Below are 22473 nucleotides of genomic sequence, written 5' to 3' on the forward strand. Positions count from 1 at the left end.
GAAGGGAGCAATCAGTCGGGCCTCCCTGTTGGGACCTCCTTAGGTGAAAGGGGTTGTGGGATGTATGTTCTAGCAGTGTGTTGTGAGGAATAAGTTAACATTAGGCTATGACAGAAATCTGGAAAGGTGAAGTCTGAGGCTTGGGTGGGTTCTCTCTGCATTATCTCAGCCTGGGGAGGGTGTGTGTTTGTGCATGATCATGCCCTTTTATCCAGCTTCACCTGATTCACTTAAGCTGATGATATATTTCTACATAACAGTTTCACTGTGAGTTCATCCCAGCCCGAGGCCAATGTTAAGTTGAAAGAAATATGATACAGTATAAGCCTGTTTGTATTAATGCAAAATGTACTGTAGTATTTTCACTTGTATCAGTACACAAAGAGTACGATAGTGTATTATTTACTCTCTAATTGGACTTGTGAATTGGAGATTTCCCCTACTGGAATCTGACTGGCCATAGACAACCAATGCTTGTACAAGCCAGATGCTCTTCCATGGAACTTCTTTCAGCTGAGCTCCAACAGCATTAGAACATGCCCCAGATGGAGGCATCTGCTGAGTAAACTTTTCCTGATTTTCTAAGTCAGAAACCTTTTACTGTGTCCTCCAAAGTAAGCTCCTACTGCACACGTTGTCCTCTGTCCTTTCAATACCAATGGTGGCAATAATGACATCATATTCTTTGTAGCGGTGGCAAGGCAACAGTTTAGCAGCAGCTGCTAAATATAGGGGGAAACCCTGACAATGGTCAGAACTGCAGAACTAACCCATGACTAGCAAAACTGGGAGTGGTAGGTCAGAAGAACTCGAGGCGTGGTGATGCGTGGGATGATGGTGCGGAATTCACAGTGCACAGTATTCAGTTACTCAGCAATTCCACATCTACACACTAGTTCGGACATTTGGTAAATACCATTTAGTAATGGTAAGCTGCTCTCTAACCAAATATCTGCCTTTATCATGAATGTATCAAATTCCACAATTGCTTTACCTTTTTGCATTAACTTAAAAAAAAAAAATTATCTGTTCAATTTGAAAAAGACTGCCACAGTCAGCTATGTTAGTGCTTTAGCTCGAAGTCACTTCTGTTCCTTCTCCTCTCCCCTTTCTCATAGCATCTGTCAGTGTCCCGGAAGGATCTCTTTTTCTGGGAAGTGACTGTTTCCCTCCATTCCTCACAAAAAATGATGTTGGACTCATCTGGAAAGGCTCAAGGGATTGGTTTTATTTAGATTTTAAAAAACTACGATTTGCCAAAACATAGCATTTTCCACACATATAAATCTATCTATTCTGCTCTCCACTGTCAGTGTAAACAATTTGAAGCATAATGTAGGACTAGTGACAAATATTTAAGAATGTTTAAATCTATTGTCAAAACTTTGTAAAAACCTGACACAATCACTTAGCAATTAGGCTAGTCTTATTCTTCTCCAGATGCTTAGTATGCTTCAAATGAGGTAGTTTTGACAGTTAGGTATCTATCATACTGTGTTTCAGCAGGTCGTTGGCGATAATCCAAAATTAGAGTTGGATTAAGGAGAAGCTGGGAGTACAGTGGTTCAGACGGAGTGTGAAGTGATCTGTGCTTAATTAGACAGACCTGCGGGTAAACACTCCTCACTGAGGAATGTTGTGGTGAAGCAGCTGGGGAGGGTTTAGACACTGTGCAATGCTGCTTCACGCCCTGTATAACCTCACTGTAAACTCCCTCTCTGAACTATGTCATGTGTGTCTATGTCAACAGTATTTGGGATTTTATACATGAAAGAGAAAGCGGAAAAGGTTGTTTTGTCTTTGGTCGAAAGACTACTTCTATCAATCAAGTACTATAATTTCTCTGTATGTGTGAGCCAGACAGGTTTACAGACTTCTTAACCAATAAGGAAGCAGATGTGACTGCTTTCTAATAATACACTCTGCCCTGTCCCCTAACCCATGACCCAGACATACAGTAGTTGGTAACCAGACCTTTTCCATTGAACATTTTAAGTCATTTAGCAGACACTCTTATCCAGAGCGACTTACAGGTGCAATTAATGTTAAGTGCCTTGCTCAAGGGCACATCGACAGATTTTTAACCTAGTCGGCTCGGGGTTTGAACCACCGACTTTTCGCTTACTGGCCCAATGCTCTTAACCGCTAGGCTACCCGCCGCCTTTTAGCAGGGAATTTGTGAGTCTTCTCCCAATGCTCTGCTACAGATGTAAGATCTTAATTTGAGTCAGTTTGCTACAGCAGGAAAATCATCCCTTAGCAACAGGAAATGTGAATCATACGGATTATAATGAACAAAAATTGTTATAGGGGTTGACCAATTTTTCATAAGGGGAAAATCAAGTCTGAGATTTCGACGTTGGACCTTTCCAACTCTTTTTAAACCTCAAATACACTGCAAGTTAAAAAACGTCCTGCGCTGCAAGAAAGTTCTCCTGCAACAGGGTGAACAAATTAAGATCCTATGATCAATGAAAAGACTGATTTATAGATTCACACTATGAGTCATCATTTCTCATTAGTCATGTGGCGGCCCAGCCCTCGGTTTTGCTTTTGCAGCCATTTTTAGACTCGCACGACAAACCACCAGACCGCACAGGGCCTCCCAGCTGGTGGGTAATGGCTAACAGAATAGTAAAAAGCCTGTTGGAAACTATGAACACACAGCACCGCAAGCTTTTTCATAATGAAGACATTGCCTGTTTTTAAAAAATTGTTTCAACATCACATTTCTGATAGTACAGTAGCCAGTGTGGATCATTAAAATGGATATGACCGACTGATTTGCCTGTCTTAATTGCCCATGAGAGGATACATAAAGTTGTATTGAATTAAATATAATGACTAATTGATGTGATTGTATGATGTCATTGCAGGTCTTTTTATCTACCAGTACAATGAGGAAACACCTGTCTCTCCCAGCCCTGGCTCTGGTTTGCTGCTGCTTCTGGGGCATTCAGGCTGAAGTCTACACCTCTATAGGTAAACCTACACTAACGTTCAAAAGTTTGGGGTCACATAGAAATGTCCTTGTTTTCCATGAAAACAGACATGAAATGAGTTGCAAAATGAATAGGAAATATATTCAAGATGTTGACAAGGTTATAAATAATGATTTTTTAAATTTATTTAAATAATAATTGTGTCCTTCAAACTGCTTTTGTCAAAGAATCCTCAATTTGTAGCAATTACAGCCTTGCAGACCTTTGGCATTCTCGTTGTCAATTTGTTGAGGTAATCTGAAGAGATTTCACCCCGTGCTTCCTGAAGCCCTCCCACAAGTTGGATTGGCTTGATAGGCAAACTGCTCCCACAACAGCTCAATAGGGTTTAGATCCGGTGACTGCTGGCCACTCCATTATAGACAGAATACCAGCTGACTGCTTCTTCCCTAAATAGTTATTGCATAGTTTGGTACTATTCTTTGGGTCATTGTCCTGTTGTAGGAGGAAATTGGCTCCAATTAAGCGCCATCCACAGCGTATGGCATGGCGTTGCAAAATGGAGTGATAGCCTTCCTTCTTCAATATCCCTTTTACCCTGTACAAATCTCCCACTTTAACACCACCACTAAAGCACCCCCAGACCATCATATTGCCTCCACCATGCTTGACAGATGGCATTAAGCACTCCTCCAGGATCTTTTCATTTTTTTCTGATGTTCTTTGTGATCCGAACACCTCAAACTTAGATTTGTCTGTCCATAACACTTTTTTCCAATCTTCCTCTGTCCAGTGTCTGTGTTCTTTTGTCCGTCTTAATCTTGTCTTTTTATTGGTCTGTCAGAGATACGGCTTTTTCTTTGCAACTCTGCCTAGAAGGCCAGCATCCTGGAGTCGCCTCTTCACTGTTGACGTTGAGACTGGTGTTTTGCGGGTACCATTTAATGAAGCTGCCAGTTGAGTACTTGTGAGGCGTCTTTCTCAAACTAGACACTCTAATGTACTTGTCATTTTGCTCAGTTGTGCACCGGGGCCTCCCACTTCTCTTTCTATTCTGGTTAGAGCCAGTTTGTGCTGTTCTGTGAAGGGAGTAGTACACAACGTTGTACGAGATCTTCAGTTTCTTGGCAATTTCTTGCATGGAATAGCCTTCATTTCTCAGAACAAGAATAGACTGATGAGTTTCAGAAGAAAGTGCTTTTGTTTCTGGCCATTTTGAGCCTGTAATCGAACCCACAAATGCTGATGCATCCAGATGCTCAACTAGTCTCAAGAAGGCCAGTTTTATTGCTTCTTTAATCAGTACGACAGTTGTGCTAACATAATTGCAAAAGGGCTTTCTAATGATCAATTAGCCTTTTAAAATTATAAACTTGGATTAGCTAACACTACGTGCCATTGGAACACAGGAGTGATGGTTGCTGATAATGGGCCTCTGTACGCCTAATGTAGATATTCCATTAAAAGCCGTTTCCTGCTCACAATAATTATTTACCACATTAACAACATTAACAATGTCTACACTGATCAATGTGATGTTACTTTAATGGACAAAATGTGCTTTTCTTTCAAATACAAGGGCATTTCTAAGTGACCCCATACCATTACGCCTCTGTTGGTACCCTTTACCATTACACATCTATAAGTAGGCCTATACCATTACCCTTGTATATCTGACATGACACCAGTCAACCTTAGTTTCTGCATGCCCTAATTCCTGTCATAAATCATCTCATTTAGAATTCTTAAGTCTATAGGATATTGAATTCAGGATTCCTGCTTTTTCATGCATGCTGATGACGCTGTATTTGCTGTGTCCAGTATGCTATCGAGAAGAGAGAGCTTTACACCTCCAGCCTCCAACCTCTTTGTCGTAGAGTTGACTGACGTTCTTTCTCTCGCCAAACCTCCAGTGTTCAACAGGCTTCTAAAAAGTATCTGGAAAACAATTAGCTAAGTCTCTGAACTCACCTCACATCGGTCCAGCATAGCTATCAAATGAAGGAAACACCTGCTATAGACAAGACTTAGGATAGTTTACAGGATAAGCAAGTAGCAGCAGTTCTTTTTTTAGTCCAATTTCTAAAATAACATGGTGGGCATAATTTCACTGAAAGTGGCACCATCAGCCTGCATAATGTCAGTTAAAGTAATCTGTGTCATTTATATACTTACGTTGGCTGCCACTACCCTAAGATATAAATATTGCGTGAAGCTGTTTTGCTTTCCTTCTGGCAACAGCATTGAGTTCACTCTTGACTGTCTAGTGTTGCTATGGAATTGTTTTCTGCAAACAGCAGCATTCCCACCCCCTTACCCCAAGAACCATGGGTATTTTAGAGTGGTGTGTGGTTGGACACATACCGGTAATTCTATAGAATCACAGCAGAGAATGCTACAGGTTGAAGCTTTTCACTTACTGAAGTCTGTGTGAGGGAACCTTTTATTTTCCCGGACAATGAAACCAAAGCATATTCTACGTCCTCCACCTTCCCTCCAGGAAATGAGGATCATGGGAAAATACTTGATCTGGTTGCCGAACACATTTATTGCATAGGTGCAGTAGTCTATAACACAGAACACAAAAGCTTCAGTGTATTTAATGAGTCATCTCCAGTTTCATATTCAGCATGGCCCTTTTTTTTTCTTTCCACTTTCCATTAGGTCAAATGACAGACCTGATATACACAGAGAAGGAGTTGGTTCAGTCCTTGAAAGAATATATTCAAGCAGAGGAGTCCAAGCTTGCTGCTGTGAAAAGGTGAACACTACACTGTAACCATAGTGCTAATAAACTTTGATAGCCATGTATTCAATTATGTTAATTTGCCAAAATAAGACTAGACAGAATAAGCCCATTTTGAGGAATTATCAATAATCAGATTGTAGCACGATTAGAGATCATTGTGTACTGTACTGAACCTGACTGTTTTTTCCCCCTGTGCTGTGTTGTAGCTGGGCTAACAAGCTGGACGTGCTGACGCTTGCCTCCACCTCAGACCCAGAGGTCTACCTGGCCCACCCCGTCAACGCCTACAAGCTGATGAAGAGACTCAACACCGAGTGGTCCGAGCTGGAGAGCCTTGTTCTGCAGGACCCCTCAGATGGTAAGATAGGGTCGGAGGGAGGGAGAGGGTGTGTGTGGGTGTGAGGAGGCTTGTGGAAAAGAAGGTGTGAGGCCAATTCTGATCCATCATGCTCCTCCCCGACATCTGCAGAGTAGAGTTGGTGTGAGTAGAGTGGAGCTGAGAGAGAACACAGGCTGTCGTCTTTCATGTGCAGCTGCATCTTTCCTCTGTTTACATTGGCCACGTCTGCAGTGTATGAGACTGCATACCACTGGTATGACAAAACATTTATTTTTACTGTTCTAATTCCGTTGGTAACCAGTTTATAATAGCAAAATGCACCTCAGAGTTTGTGGTATATCAAATCAAATGTATTTCTAATTGTATATGACCAATATAACACGGCTAAGGGCTGTATCCAGGCCCTCCACGTTGCCTCGTGCATAAGAACAGCCCTTAGCCGTGGTATATTGGCCATATACCACACCCCATCGTGCCTTATTGCTTAATTCTATCAGCTAGTCTCCCTTGTGTGTCCCTGGAGAGCTCTTAGCCACTGCGTGACTAGCATCACAGTTTACTCATTCCAAAAAGTGTTGGGACACCATAAAGTCCATGGAGAATAAGAGCACCAGCTGCCCACTGCACTGAGGCTTGGAAACACTGTCACCACCGATAAATCTACGATAATCGAGAATTTCAAGAAGCATTTTTCTACGTCTGGCCATGCTTTCCACATGGCTACCCCTACCCCGGCCAACAGCTCTGCACCCCACGCACCTACTTGCCCAAGCCCCCCCCCCTACAAATCAGCTGGGCTAGACAATCTGGACCCTCTTTTTCTCAAATTATAAGCCGATATTGTTGCTACCCCTATTACTAGCCTGTTCAACCTCTTTCGTATTGTCTGACGTCTCTAAAGATTGGAAAGCTTCTGCGGTCGTCCCCCTCTTCAAAGGGGGAGACACTCTAGACCCAAACTGTTACAGACCTATATCTGTCCTACCCTGCCTTTTAAAAGGTCTTCAAAAGCCAAGTTAACAAAAAGATCACCAACCATTTAGAATCCCACCGTACCTTCTCTACTATGCAATCTGGTTTCCGAGCTGGTCATGGGTGCACCTCAGCCACGCTCAAGGTCCTAAACGATATCATAACCCCCATAGATAAAAGAGAGTACTGTGCAGCCGTTTTCATCGACCTGGCCAAGACTTTCGACTCTGTCAATCACCTCATTCTTATTGACAGACTCAATAGCCTTGGTTTCTCAAATGACTGCCTCGCCTGGTTCACCAACTACTTCACAGATAGAGTTCAGTGTGTCAAATCGGATGGCCTGTTGTCCGGACCTCTGGCAGTCTCTATGGGGGTGCCACAGGGTTCAATTCTCGGGCCGACTCTTTCTCTGTATATATCAATGATGTCACTCTTGCTGCTGGTGATTCTCTGATCCACCTCTACGCAGATGACACCATTCTGTATACATCTGGCCCTTCCTTGGACACCGTGTTAACAAACCTCCAAACAAGCTTCAATGCCATACAACACTCCTTCTGTGGTCTTCCAGACTCACATTAAGCATCTCCAATCCAAAATGTACGTCTAGAATCGGCTTCATATTCTGCAACAACGCCTCCTTCACTCATGTTGCCAAACATACCCTCGTAAAACTGACTATCCTACCGATCCTTGACTTCGGTGATGTAATTTACAAAATAGCCTCCAACACTCTTCCCAGAAAATTGGATGTTAGTCTATCACGGTGCCATCCGTTTTGTCACCAAAGCCCCATATACTACCCACCACTTCGGCCTGTATGCTCTCGTTGACTGGCCCTCGCTACATATTTGTCGCCAACCCCACTGGCTCCAGGTCATCTATAATTCTTTGCTAGGTAAAGCCCGCCTTATCTCAGCTCACTGGTCGCCATAGCAACACCCATCCGTAGCACACGCTCCAGCAGGTATATCTCACTGGTCATCCCTAAAGCCAACACCTACTTTGGCAGCCTTTCCTTCCAGTTCTCTGCTGCCAATGACTGGAACGAATTGCAAAAATCACTGAAGCTGGAGACTCATAACTCTTTCACTAAATTTAAGCATCAGCTGTCAGAGCAGCTCACATATCACTGTACCTGTACACAGCCCATATGTAAATAGCACACCCAATTACCTCATCCCCATACTGTTAATACATTTTTTGCACTTTTGCACCACAGTATCTCTACTTGCACATCATCATCTGCACATCTATCACTCCAGTGTTAATGCTAAATTGTCATTATTTCCCCACTATGGCCTATTTATTGCTTTACCTCCCTAACCTTACTACATCTGCACACACTGTACAGATTGTTCTGCTGTGTTATTGGCTGTACGTTTGTTTGTCTGTAACTCTTGTGTAACTGTTGTTTTTGTCGCACTGCTTTGCTTTATCTTGGCCAGGTCGCAGTTGTACATGAGAACTTGTTCTCAACTAGCCTACCTGGTTAAATAAAGGTGAAATCAAAAAATTAAATAAACATTCTCTAGTTGTCTTGACCTCACACACTACATTATCACACATCATAGCAGTGCACACCAGGCAACTCCAATGCAGATGTTCTGTGCTGTGATGCCTTTAACTCATTGTTTGGTACCCTATTCCCTATACAGTACACTACTTTTGACCAAAGTCCCTATCAAAGCCCTGGTCAAAAGTAGTGGGTAGTGTGGTATTTGGGACGTAACCTTTTCACTTCTTCACTCTGTGTCCTTATCACTGTGTTCCCTCCTTAGGGTTCATCTCCAACATGACTGTACACAGGCAGTACTTCCCTGACGAGGAGGATGAGAAAGGTGCTGCCAAGGCACTGATGCGTCTCCAGGACACGTACAAACTGGATTCCGAGAGTTTCTCCAAGGGCAAACTGCCTGGTGAGGCTCTATCATCTCCTTGACTCATCCCTACTCTTTGTGTGTGAACAGTCACTGAAACTCTGCCATGGAAGATTCAAGAAGCCTCCAGATGTGTTCAGCACAGTGGGTGCATCCCAAATAGCTCCCTATTCCCTACATAGTGCACTACGTTTGATCAGAACTCTGGTCAAAAGTAGTGCACTATGTAGGGAATAGGGTGCCATTTGGGATGTAGACGGTGTGTGAGCTGAGCATTTCTCAGCCTGCCCTTCCACCACTACCAGACTGCAGAGAACGGTTGCTCTTTCGTCCAGCCAGATGTTTGCCCTCTCCAGAAATGCAAGCTCAAACAGAACAGTTTTGATACCGGGAGCAAATGCTGTGGCCACACATTCACTATGTATATATTTTATGACAAATGTGCATCTTATCCTAATATTGCACACCCCACCATGTCTGGGAGGTATGTCAGAAAAAGGTTGCAAAAGCAAAGTGTTTTGATATGACCCTCTTACTGCTGCTATAGCAACATCCACTACAGTATCATAACACCATTGTGGATTCATGGAGCACTCTTATGTAGTAACCTCGTAAGCAGTTGATAAACTACTCATAAACAGCTGTCTTATTAATGGATGTTATTATGACATGCTACCAGGAGACCTCAAACAGAGCATAATGGTGCTTTATTGTCAAAAGGGTGCATTATACTATGCTATACTATACCTGCAGGTGTGCACCACAACGCCATCCTGACAGTGGATGACTGTTACGACATGGGGAAGACGGCGTACAACGAGGCAGACTACTACCACGCGGTGCTGTGGATGCAGCAGGCCCTCAGGCAGATGGATGCAGGGGAGGAGCACGTGGTGTCCAAGGCCGATGTCCTGGACTATCTCAGCTACTCCGTCTACCAGATGGGAGACCTGCCCCGTGCCATCGAGCTGACACGCCGCCTAGTGGCCATCGGTAGGACTCACACGCGATGTTTCCGCTGTTTCATATCCAGAAGCTTGTTTTTAGGGGTGTTTGACAACAGGAGAGACGTCTTACTCTCTCATTCCATCTCTCACACGCATTCTCACTTTCTCAATCTCTTCTACTCTCACTCTCCCTCACACATTCTCTTTCACGCACTCACTGTCCCTCACATACTGTCATATTTTTCGCACATTCTCACATAATCACCCTCTCAAAACCTCTCGTGTTTGTCCAGAGTTACAGGGCGTAACTCTGAGTGCTCATGGTTTGCTAATTTGAACTGCATCAGGAATGTTGTTTGTTGAAGGCTGCAATTATGGAGTTCTGGTTACTTTGCTTAAATGTGAAGTTGAATGAACCGAACCCAAGGTCAACAACTAGTAAGATCTACCAGCGTATTTACCAAGTAAAGAATCAGATTTAAAATAACATTAGCTGCTGTAGTTAGCTAGAGTAACATATTGTTGGGTAGTTGTCTCTAGTTTGGGTATCTTTTTTTTTACAGCTGTCTGTGACCCCCAATCCCCAGTGTGATTGTGGCAGGAAAAGTGCTACTTTTAACTCTTCAAAGCCTTTGAAGTTAACAAAGGGAAATACAGTACTAGGGAGATGGTATAACATTTTTGTTTTAGAGGTTCCTGTAATTCAAACTGAAAAGACAACTGGATCTAACTAAAGTAACTGAATGCCTTTTTGCTATACTGAATTAAATGCTTTATCATGTCTCTCATCTCATAACATGTAGTGGCAATTTTGAAACAACTGACTCCAAACACCACACCGCATCTTATTTCAGACATTCAATGTTAGTGTTTAGGCCTATTTCCCTTGATACTCAAAACGGATTTATTTTGTATGGTTGAAGTAGCATCACACAGAGAGAGACAGTTCCTTTTCACTCAAACCATTGACGAGAGTTAAATGTTGTTGAATTGTGCCGTGCCATCACACAATTCCCTCATATTCCCCCATGTCCTGTTAATCTGCCGAACTGCATTACCCATGGTGTCCTTACAGACTCTAGCCACCAGAGGGCAGGAGGGAACCTGCGCTACTTTGAGAAGCTGCTGTCCAAGCAGCTGAAGGAGCTGAACCAAGAGGTCCAGGAGCCGGCCACAGAGGAGCCCATCCAGCTGGGGACCTACAAGAGACCCAAGGACTACCTACCTGAGAGGGAGATCTACGAGGGCCTATGTAGGGGAGAGGGAGTCAAAATGGTGAGACCGACTGACTCTTATAACGCACAGACAGTGTTTTTAAAAGTAAGGAGCATGAGATGTAGCCTGTTCCCAGTATGTGATATCATGTCAACTCCTTGTCACTCGTTGTCATGGTGTGACGAGGAGTGACATGGAGTTGAGAAGAGAGCAGAAGCAGACGGGGAGCTAAATGAGATGGTGTCAAAAGGGTGATGTCTAAAAGAGGCAGTTATTGTGAGGGAACTTTTAGAGCGGTGCGGTAATTTGACAGGGTTTTGGAGAGGAGCTGTGAGTTCCGGTCTAACCTCGACCCGTCCCCACCCCATCCAGACCAGTGCGAGGCGCAGCCGGCTGTACTGCCGCTACCATGACGGGAACAGGAACCCTCGCCTGCTGCTCCAGCCCATGAAGGAGGAGGATGAGTGGGACAGCCCACACATCGTCCGCTACCTCAACGCCCTTTCAGACTCAGAAATTGAGAAGATTAAGGAGCTGGCCAAGCCCAGGGTGAGAGGAGCAAAGGAGCAGCAAACAGGACCAGCAGGGCCACTATTACCTCACAGATGATCTATATTTTTTAGATATAACACTATACTGTATGTCTCAGTGGTAGTATTGAAACATTGTATCATAAGGTGGCGAATGTCCAAGGGAAAATGAGATGTTACAAGTGCTGTATGTCAATATTTATTCCTACTTGTCTGTAAATCTTTGTATAGCTTGCGAGAGCGACTGTTCGAGACCCCAAAACAGGCGTTCTGACCACAGCGAACTACAGGGTGTCAAAAAGGTGAGTCATTATGGGTAAGCAGGGTTTTGGCGCCCTCTGTGGTTCATGTTTAGCTATGCTTCATGTCTGGGTGAATGAGTGGTGGTGTTGTGTCGAGTCAGTGGATCTGTTGTCCTTCAGTGCCTGGCTGGAGGGGGAGGAGGACCCTGTTATTGAGCGTGTCAACCAGAGGATAGAGGACATCACAGGCCTGACGACCCAGACTGCCGAGTTACTCCAGGTACACACCACATACTATATAGGACTGTACGTGCATTCTACCTGTTAAGACACGCATATTACGTAACACTGGATACTATTTTCTGGTGGCTCACTGCAAGAATACCCCTGTTCACTCTTTGAAACTATACTGACAATCTTAACAGACACCTGCTTTTGTGTGACTAGTCTCAAGCTTCAGATGTTGTTAAATAATTCAGCTTCTTCTCTTTTCACTGAACAGATTGCTAACTATGGGGTCGGAGGACAATATGAGCCACATTTTGATTTCTCCAGGGTAAGGGTAACCTCTAGACGGCCTACAATTGCTCTCTGTTGCATCTGAGAAGGGATGCAACAGGCATGCAATGGTTTATCCTGCTGGGTTCTATGGAGAAAGTATGTTTTCACGTGTATTCTGACCTGTGATATAAAAATTTAAAAAGACTTCCGTAGCACACACGTTTACCGCTGAGCTGTTGACGGGGTTAGCAGTCAACATGCAAGACAATGTCTAAGACAAATGTAGACCTATAAAGTTTTGTCTGGGGTTCTCCATCTCATTGACCATCCACTGCTAGAATAGTGTGTCATCTAAGAGAGGCCCTGAATTCCTATATGGCAGATTGACAAACGAGACCTAGGTATTATCTCAAATGGCACCATATTCCATATATAGTGCACTACTTTTGACCAGGGCTCTTGGACGCGGCCCTAGATGAAGGGTTGAGTCACAGTTCAACCATGTCCATAACCCCCGAGTGCATCTTCCTATAAGGAGAAGAGTCTCTAGTAAAAATATACAATTATCATTTAGAAAATCATCACATTTTCGGACATGATCAAGTTTGTCCGTGCATGCTGGCTTTGATATGTGGTGATTTGAGTTATGGAATTCTTTAAAAACACATTTAATACACGGTCAGAAGTTGTTTTATTTTACGTTTCTGGCAACAACAAAAAATCACAGCAGGATGAAGATTGCATTTTTAAACTCGGGCACAGTTTAAGGTTTTATAGTGAGTAATGTGTGTAGGTTTCTTCTGTCTGGAAGGTTTCAGACTGTGCAACGCAAGATTCCCGAGGCCACCACCCATTTGTAGACAGTGCCACTGGGAAGTGCACAAAGTATCAATTAACTTCATGAAAATATATCCATATTAATCAAATAGTGAATCTAATCATCTACATTATTCTATATTATATTCAATATGCTAAATATTCAGTAGTAGCTCATATTTTGTGAAATTGGTTAGGCCTCACTAATTTTTCAATGACTATGATAAGTCAAACAGTTGTTAATAATCAATTTAGCTATAGATGATTGATTTAGTGCCCTAGTGGCGGGATCCAAGAGTTATTCATTTCAGTCTGGGTTAAAAGTTATAAACATTTGTTGCAGCGTCCTCAGGACATCATGGTCGATGGAAATAGACTTGCTACCTTCCTGAACTACGTAAGTACATGTCTCTGTGTTTTTTTTTCAATGTGTGTTTTACTCTCAAATTTTATCTTCATAGAAAGATGAACCTGATGCTTTCAAAACATTAGGCACTGGAAATCGTGTGGCTACTTTTTTAAATTACGTAAGTATGCGAATACAGTTGCTGCCGTCAATTTACCGTAGCAGTTACTGATTTTAGATTTTGACTCTTCTTTTTTGGGTCTCCATTTTGCATAATTATTGTTTTTGGCAGATCCATGAACTCTATTTGAATATTGGACTTCAATTGATTGACATTTCCATGTTTCTCAACCATTTGACAATCCGTGTTACCGCATACTCATACCATCACTAACCTAGTAGATGGTTGTCGGGAAAAAAGGTGATCAAAAATAGGACATTTCCCCTTGGAGTCTCTGTCAGTCAATTTCAGTGCATATTGCGTCGTGTTGTACCCCCCCCCCCCTACCCCACAACATGCTACCTTGTTTCTTGGTCCATGCTAATACTGTATGCGTGATGTGAGTGTGTAAATAGAAGAAGAGTGCCACGCTTTGCAAAACTACAGTGCTTTTGGATCACTTAGTTTTCTGCTGCACTTCTGTCTAGTTGAATGACTGGCTGTTATGGACTTGGTGTTGCTGTATAATGGTGTGTAATAAACATTATGTTTAGTGTCATTGAACAATTTGCCATAGTTTCAAGACTTTCAAGACACTTATTTAGATGTTATTGTTTTATTTAGATCGTCAGTAGCCTTTACATTGCTGCATGTTATTGTTTTATTTAGATCGTCAGTGGTCTTTACATTGCTACATGTTATTGTTTTATTTAGATCGTCAGTAGCCTTTACATTGCTACATGTTATTGTTTTATTTAGATCGTCGGTAGCCTTTACATTGCTACATGTTATTGTTTTATTTAGATCTTCAGTAGCCTTTACATTGCTACATGTTATTGTTTTATTTAGATCGTCAGTAGTCTTTAAGTTGCTACATGTTATTTTTTTTAAATTAAGATCACTTTATTCGTCCATTGGTCACATGGTCCAATAGAAAAGTCACTTTGCTTTATCCCAACCCCTCTGAAAGACACAAGTACACATATACAGGTTGGAGCAGGGGGCTGCCACACTGGGCGCCAGTGGAGCAGTTGTTGTGGGTGGTTAAGTGCCTTGCTCAAGGGCACAACAACAAGCAATGTCATCTAGGATTTGATACCGTCAGACGTGGGATTGTAACTGGCAACATTCCGGTTGCTGGCTCGCCTCTCTTACCACTAGGCTACCTGTAACTTGTATCATTACGCGCCTGTTAAAACAGTGTATTTTTTTTTAAGGCAGTACACATTTTTTTACAGTATAGTACATTCATAAGTGCACTTACTGTATATCAGTAAAGACAGCTGACAGGGTTGTGTTTTCCCTGACAGATGAGTGATGTTGAAGCGGGAGGAGCAACTGTGTTCCCAGACTTTGGAGCAGCTATCTATCCCAAAAAGGTGAGAGATAAACCATTCACCTACTCTTAGACAAGTACCACCCTCATCATTATAGGGCCATGTCACCTGGTCATGAAAAACTCTAGATGAAAGGCTCTAGATTTTCCTGGTCAGGTCACATGGTCAGGGAAAACTCCTGGCCCTTTTTATCAAATATATGTAACCATGGGTTGAGATGGCACACACTATCTTATAGTGGGCCATCATGTCGATGCAGTGGTGACTTACATGTACTGAACAGGTATGTCTCCTCTGTGTGTCCACAGGGAACTGCAGTCTTCTGGTACAACCTCTTTAGGAGTGGAGAGGGAGACTACAGGACCAGACACGCTGCCTGTCCTGTGTTAGTAGGATGTAAATGGGGTGAGTTGGATGGAGAGTTTAATCCAAACTCACAAGCAGCGTCTAATCTCAATATCAATCAATTAATTGGTGTCAGTCATTTGATGTGTTTCTTTGACTACTTCCTAGTCGGTGCTCCTTGTATGTATCTCTCACATAGGCTGCAATCAAACCTTCATAGGAATGTTACCTCAGGGTCGTTCCACATCAAAAAATACAAGAAAGAAGATTGACACCCACCATCTCAGATTGGTTTGAAATCGTTTCTGTAGTTAGAAACAGGTAGGATTTGCATTCCTGAAACATTAGGTCAAAATATAATTTAGTCTTTGAGAATTGAAGACAGTTGATTGCACCCAAATTGGCCATTTTAATTTATATGATTCATATAATATTCAATAGATATCTGATTTGGACCTACATTCTTCCAAGCAATGAGAAAGCCATGAGGAATCCCCCAAAAATTACGAAAGCCACCCCCACACCTCACACCTCACACCAATCCCACCCCAACAACCAGTGTTCAGTATCAGTTCTCTGTGTTTGACAAGCGGTATGAAGCTGCATCTTGGAGTATTGTTTATTCATACTATGTAATGTATTCCCTGTGAATCTGGTGACGGTTATTTCCCCCTGTTCAGAGAAATTAGTCATTGAAGTCACTTGCCTTTATTTCCTGTTAAACTTTGTGAAAGTACCAGGTTTTGACCACTAGATGGTTCTGTTCCTGCTATACTGTCACATCTTTTTACCAATTTTGCTGGTCACTTGTATATATTAAATGGATCACAACATTTTCTTTGCACCTTTGGGTAGAAAACGAATTGCTCATGGTAAAAAATACTGTAAATGATGTGGTCCTACAAGTCAAGACAGTTCTACATGAAATAGATGTTGTTGACCTTCTCTTAGCAAGCATTTTTTGGATTCCTCATGTCTTACTTATTGGTAAGAAGAAGTTTGGTCCAAATCGGAGGTTGGGTACTATATTTATTGAATAATATATGAATCCTATCAAATAAAATGGCCAATTTATGTATAATCAGTTGGCTTAAATTCTCAAAGATCAAATTAACTTTCAACAAAATAATGTTGAAGGAATGCTTATCTTTTCTGTTTCTAACAATCTGAGATGGTGGGTTTCATGGCTTGTGGAAATGACATGGAATGACCTGCAGTGTTTGTTTTTTGAAAGTCTGCCTGCACATACACTTACAGTGCCTTCAGAAATTAATTACAGCCCTTGACTTTTTTGTGTTATAGCCTGATTAAATTCAGATTTTCTTTGTCACTGTCTTATACACAATGCCCCATAATGTCAGTGGAATTACGTTTTTCACATTTTTACAAGTTAATTAAAAATGAAAAGCTGAAATATCTTTAGTCAATAAGTATTCAACTCCTTTGTTATGGCAAGCCTAAATACATTTGCTTAACAAGTCACATAATAAGTTGCAAAAAAATGTGGCAAAGCAATTAACCAGTTGTCCTGAATACAAAGTGTTCACTGAACAAAAATGTAAAAGCAAGTTTGGTCCCATGTTTCATGATCTGAAATCAAAGATAGCAGAAATGTTCCATATGCACAAAAAATGTATTTCTCTCAAATGTTGTGAGCATTTCTCCTTTGCCAAGATAATTCATTCACGTGACAGCTGTTCCATGTCAAGAAGCTAATTAAACAGCATGGTCATTACACAAGTGCACCTTGTGCTTGGGACAATAAAAGGCCACTCTAAAATGTGCAGCTTTGTCACACAACGCAATGCCACAGATGACTTAAGTTTTGAGGTAGTGTTCAATTGGGATGTTGACTGCAGGAATGTCCACCAGAGCTGTTGCCAAATAATTTAATTCTAATTTCTCTACCATAAACTGCCTCCAACGTTGTTTTCGAGAATTTGGCAGTACGTCCAAGCGGCTTCACAACCGCAGACCATATGTAACCAGGCCAGGACCTCCACATCCAGCTTCTTCACTTGACGGCTCATCTGAGACCAGCCACCCGGACAGCTGATTAAACTGTGGGTTTGCACATCTGAAGAATTTCTGCACAAACTGTCAGAAACCGTCTCAGGGAAGCTCATCTGCATGCTCGTTGTCCTCGCCAGGGTCTTGACCTGACTGCAGTTTGGCGTCGTAACCGACTTCAGTGGGCAAATGCTCTCCTTCGATGGCCACTGGCGCACTGGAGAAGTGTGGCCTTCACGGATTAATCCCAGTTTCAACTGTACAGATAGCAGTGTATGGCGTAATGTGGGAGACCAGTTTGCTGATGTCAACGTTGTGAATAGAGTGCCCCGTGGTGGTGGGGATATGGTATGGGCAGGCATAAGCTACGTACAACAAACACAATTGCATTTTATCGATGGCAATTTGAATGCACAGAGATACCATAACGAGATCCTGAGGCCCGTTGTCGTGCCGTTCACCCGACGCCATCACCTCATGTTTCATGTTTGTGATGCTCTGGATCGACGTGTACAATAGTATGTTCCAGTTCCCGCCAATATCCAGCAACTTCGCACAGCCATTGAAGAGAAGTGGGACAACATTCCAATGCCACAATCAACAGCCTGATCAACTCTACGCTGCATGCCAGATACTGACTGGTTTTCTGATCCCTACCTTTTTTTTAAGGTATCTGTGACCATCAGATGCATGTCTCTATTCCCAGTCATGTGAAATCCATAGATTAGGGCCTAATAAAAGTATTTAAATTGATTTCATTTAATTATATGAACTGTAGCTTAGTAAAACCTTTGAAATTGTTGCGTGTTGCGTTTGATATTTTTGTTCAGTATACTGAAAACTATTGTCTAGGATTGATCCACAATCAATTTGACAGAACTTGAAGAATTTAGAAAAGAATAATGGGCAAATGTTGTACAATCCAGGTGTGGAAAGCTCTTAGACTTACTCAGAAAGACTCTCAGCTGTAATTGCTGCCAAAGGTGCTTCCAAAAAATATTGACTCGGGTGTGAATACTTATGTAAATAAGATATTTCATTTTCAATAACTTTGCCATAATTTCAAAAAACATGTTTTCAGGTTGTCATTATGGAGTATTGTGTAGATGGGTGAGATTTTTCATTTTTTTTGTTGCCCATTCGGATTTTAGGCTATAACACAAGAGAATGTAGAATAAGTCAAGTGGTATGAATACTTTCTGAAGGCACTGTACTTCTGGAATAGGAAGCATCTACCTGTGAATGGAGTCTTCCTGGTAGTTGTAGGTTTTAACAGAGCCTTAATCTCACACATTGGAGATAATTGAGACTTCCACTGAATTGAGACTGACATTGACATACTGTACATTTTTTTTTAAATCTGTTGCCAGTGTCCAACAAATGGATCCACGAACGAGGTCAGGAGTTCAGGAGGCCATGTGGCCTGACAGAAGTGGACTGAACTTGACCTCTCACCCCTGACCCCTGCCTGGAGGAGTACACTCCACCTGCAGTGCCTGAACTTTTGATTGAACACACACACACACACACACACACACACACACACACACACACACACACACACACACACACACACACCTACCTACTGTGGTATCCATTATGGCTTTTAACAATGATCTGAAGCTTGGGAGTCTGCAGTAACTATGCAGATAAAGAGAAATGGATATGTAGCGTTAAAGTAGCGTTAAAGTATCTGATTTCTTGTTTTGTTTACATGTTTGTTTAGCATTCAGATGTTTCATACAAAAATGACTTATGCATAACCACATACTGACTGCACAACCCTATCAGAACATACTGCTTCATCTATTCCTGTCCATTTACGTTTGTATTTATAGACTTCTTAAATTATTACACTGTATGATTGTGACATTTTTAAAAGATGGAAAATGTGGAGCAGAATAAACAGTGTATTTGATTCAAAGTGCAGTAGGCCTACATTCACTATTGTGATGGCTGATCTCTTGACGGCTCTGTCAAATGGAAGTTGTTATGAGGTTTTGCCTAGCCCTAACCTATTTTATGATTACATTTTTCTAATTTAGCCTAAAATTGGCTAAGGCTCATGATTAATATCTGACTGCCTGATAAATCCCATCAATGCTGCCTGCATGATCTAAGTGCAAGAAAAAAGGACTAGTCATCATCCGATATGAACCACTTCAGGAGTTAGCCACTAGAGGGTCGGTCTGTTTGTGCTATCCTGCCAACTCCTTGTCAGTCATTGTCAAACAGATATGAGACCAGGCTACATTGGAAGGCCTATGTTGTAACCTTGTGAACAAAGTTGTGTAACATTACTGTTTCATCATGTCATCACCTCCACCATTGAGAAAGGCTATTCATGTATGTAACCGGGCGTGATTGGGAGTCCCATAGGGAGGCACACAATTGGCTCAGCGTCGTCTGGGTTTGGCCGGTGTAGGCCGTCATTGTAAATAAGAATTTGTTCTTAACTGACTTGCCTAGATAAATCAAATGTTTAGTTTTTTTAAATGTAAAGCCATGCCACCATCACCACCTAGTAAGGATGACATGTTTTCCAGATTAACACATCCCAACTGTTCACAACAGAGGATTGTAGCAAAGCGGTGATGAGGTGCCATTTTTCTGACACACATGGGGCGTGTTCCTCTGCCCAGGCGTTGAAGATGCATGCCAGATCTTGCAATGCCTGGATAGGTATTTTAAGTATCATATGTTATAGCAATGTGGTGTCCAACAGGAAGGTTGATGACCTGGTACGCAACCGTTGTTGGATGGATGCAATGTCTGAGCAGGGGAACTTGACCAAACTCTATGGGCGTGTTCAACATTGCAGTCGAATTTAAAGACGAGTCAAGACTGACTAGTCAAATCACCTACAAAATAACTATTCAATATTATTTGTAGATCAGTCAGTCACAATTTACCCATGCTACATGACGGTTTTGACACTCTCAAACACGGCCTCTCACTTTTGCGAAAGTCAGTCAGACATTCACTATTAAAATGTGAAGCCTTTTAAGCACCACACTGAAAACATTGAGTGTTTTTCCGCATCTCACATTGATTATTTAAAACACTGTTCGAGAATGCTCTGACGAGCTCATGGACAGGGACACATTTCCGAGCAGACTGCGATTTGGTAACATCTCAGCCTTTACCCTGTAACTCATTACAGTAATGTTGGTGTCAACATTTTCCATTTCCACCTTCCTAATATTGACTTGCACCCCCCTTTGCCCTCAGAACAGCCTCAATTCGTCAGGGCATGGACTCTGCAAGGTGGTGAAAGCCTTCCACAGGGATGTTGGCCCATGTTGACTCCAATGCTTCCCACAGTTGTGTCAAGTTGGCTGGATATCCTTTGGGTGGTGGACCATTCTTGATACACACGGGAAACTTTTGAGCATTAAAAACCCAGCAGCGTTGCAGTTCTTGACACACTTAAACTGGTGCGCCTGGCACCTACTGTCATACCCCATCCAAAGCCACTTAAATCTTTGTCTTGCCCATTCACCCTCTGAATGGCTCACATACACAATTATTTTCTCAATTGTCTCGAGGCTTAAAAATCATTCTTTAACCTGTCCCCTCCCCTTCATCTACACTGATTTGAATTTGAATTAGAAGTGACATCAATAAGGGATCATAGCTTTCACCTGGATTCACCTGGTCAGTCTACATCATGGAAAGAGCAGGTGTTCCTAATGTATTGTGCACTCAGTGTATATGGGAAGCCATGTACCATAGATGAGATCAGCTGTGGGACTACAGGTAAAGGTCTCATTCCCTCCTCTCTGCCATGATATCGCTAAGCTGTCTTGTTCCATAACTTGCCCTTACCCTACTATGACTGTGGGGCAGCTTACCATGTGATTTTATTTTAGTATCGACTGAACACAGGAAAGTTAATTTACCGCACAGGTCTAATTTACTGTCCCTCCACACTCATAAATACCTTTCTCTCTACCGCTCCCTTAGCCTTGTTTGGATATTATGTCAAATTGCTGTCAAAATTCCCTAGAGATCCTCTCATGACAGGTTTGTATGTTGATGAGGGTGCTCTTTGTGGTTCATTTGAGACAAACAGATGACACCCTAACAGAGTAAATGCGTTGGGTAAGAGAGTTGAAGAGTTTGTGTAAGAGGGACTCAGCCTATGATTCATGTTGATAAGCATGGCTTTATGTCTTCTGGTGTTTCACCATAAATGAAGCCATGTCCACACCCTGTCATTACAGGATTAACAGAAGCCCTTGGTGGTATCTCCATAACCCTGGTTCAGTTCAACGCTAAATACGCATTTCTACTTAGGTGTTATGACACAGGCCATCAGGGAGTTACAGCAGTAGGGATTTAGCGCCTACATGGTTTTGCACAACTTCCTGGCACTTAACTACCTCTGTCTTACAAATGCTGTAGACAAGAGGTAGACAATGTGGCTAGCACGCTCTTACTAGTGCCATAATCTGTGGCCTTAAACTGTACAGTAGGTTACTCAATTGAGATTAGTGCGAATTAAAAGATCCTCTATTTGCCATGACTGTGCTTTATGAAAACTGTAGGTGCAGGTGACTCGAGATGTAAGGGTTTGACCAGACTCGTTGACGTGGACATGTTTGGCTTCTAGACTGACTTTGGAGTAGTGTCTTTCAGAACGTAGTCGTTGTGTTTTACCACATCATTTCTGCGTTGGACTCTCATCTTGGAATCTGAGAAGAATACGATTGTATTTTCTGGTTCAACATCAACATGGGGTATTCCTTAATGTATATATAACATATACATTGGGTATACCTTAATGTATATATAACATATACATTGGGTATATTTGGAGTTTTACTAAAATAGGGCTAGAGCTGTGCGACTGGCCAGGAAATGGAATCAAATTGTCTTCGACATGTGATTTTATTATTGCTGATGGGCTGGACTTTCTGTGCTGAAGAGACTGAGTTCTACTCCTCTACAGGTAAAGTTATGTTACTTTTTAGATGCACATTCACTGAATCAAAACTTTAAAGTCAGGATTGAGGTCATTCACAGATTTGTGATTAAAGAGGATTCACTATTAGTGTATGTGCACATCTGTGTCTATGAGCGTCAGATGACATTCATTGGGAACGGCATTTTCCCCCTTCCTGACAGATCACATG

General features: G+C 42.1%; 1 protein-coding gene across 6 annotated transcripts in view; it reads left to right on the forward strand.

Moving 5' to 3' along the window:
* Positions 1-19259, forward strand: part of LOC139420794 (prolyl 4-hydroxylase subunit alpha-2-like) — a 33118-nt gene extending 13859 nt beyond the window's left edge. The window contains exons 2-15 of one of the 6 annotated variants that reach the window (XM_071171070.1): positions 2877-2982; positions 5607-5703; positions 5898-6049; positions 8788-8925; positions 9640-9879; positions 10909-11108; positions 11421-11597; positions 11810-11880; positions 12001-12100; positions 12323-12376; positions 13481-13534; positions 14954-15022; positions 15289-15385; positions 18706-19259. In XM_071171070.1, coding sequence (XP_071027171.1) covers positions 2898-2982; positions 5607-5703; positions 5898-6049; positions 8788-8925; positions 9640-9879; positions 10909-11108; positions 11421-11597; positions 11810-11880; positions 12001-12100; positions 12323-12376; positions 13481-13534; positions 14954-15022; positions 15289-15385; positions 18706-18776 — 1605 coding nt within the window. In that variant the 5' untranslated portion in view covers positions 2877-2897 and the 3' untranslated portion in view covers positions 18777-19259. Of the gene's footprint in view, positions 1-2744; positions 2983-5606; positions 5704-5897; positions 6050-8787; positions 8926-9639; positions 9880-10908; positions 11109-11420; positions 11598-11809; positions 11881-12000; positions 12101-12322; positions 12377-13480; positions 13935-14953; positions 15024-15288; positions 15386-18705 lie in introns of those variants that run through there. The other 5 variants (XM_071171069.1, XM_071171068.1, XM_071171067.1 and 2 more) reach the window with 5 other exon arrangements.
* Positions 19260-22473: the final 3214 nt, after the last annotated feature.

This window comes from Oncorhynchus clarkii, chromosome 12 (genome assembly GCF_045791955.1).
Source record: "Oncorhynchus clarkii lewisi isolate Uvic-CL-2024 chromosome 12, UVic_Ocla_1.0, whole genome shotgun sequence".
NCBI lineage: Eukaryota > Metazoa > Chordata > Actinopteri > Salmoniformes > Salmonidae > Oncorhynchus > Oncorhynchus clarkii.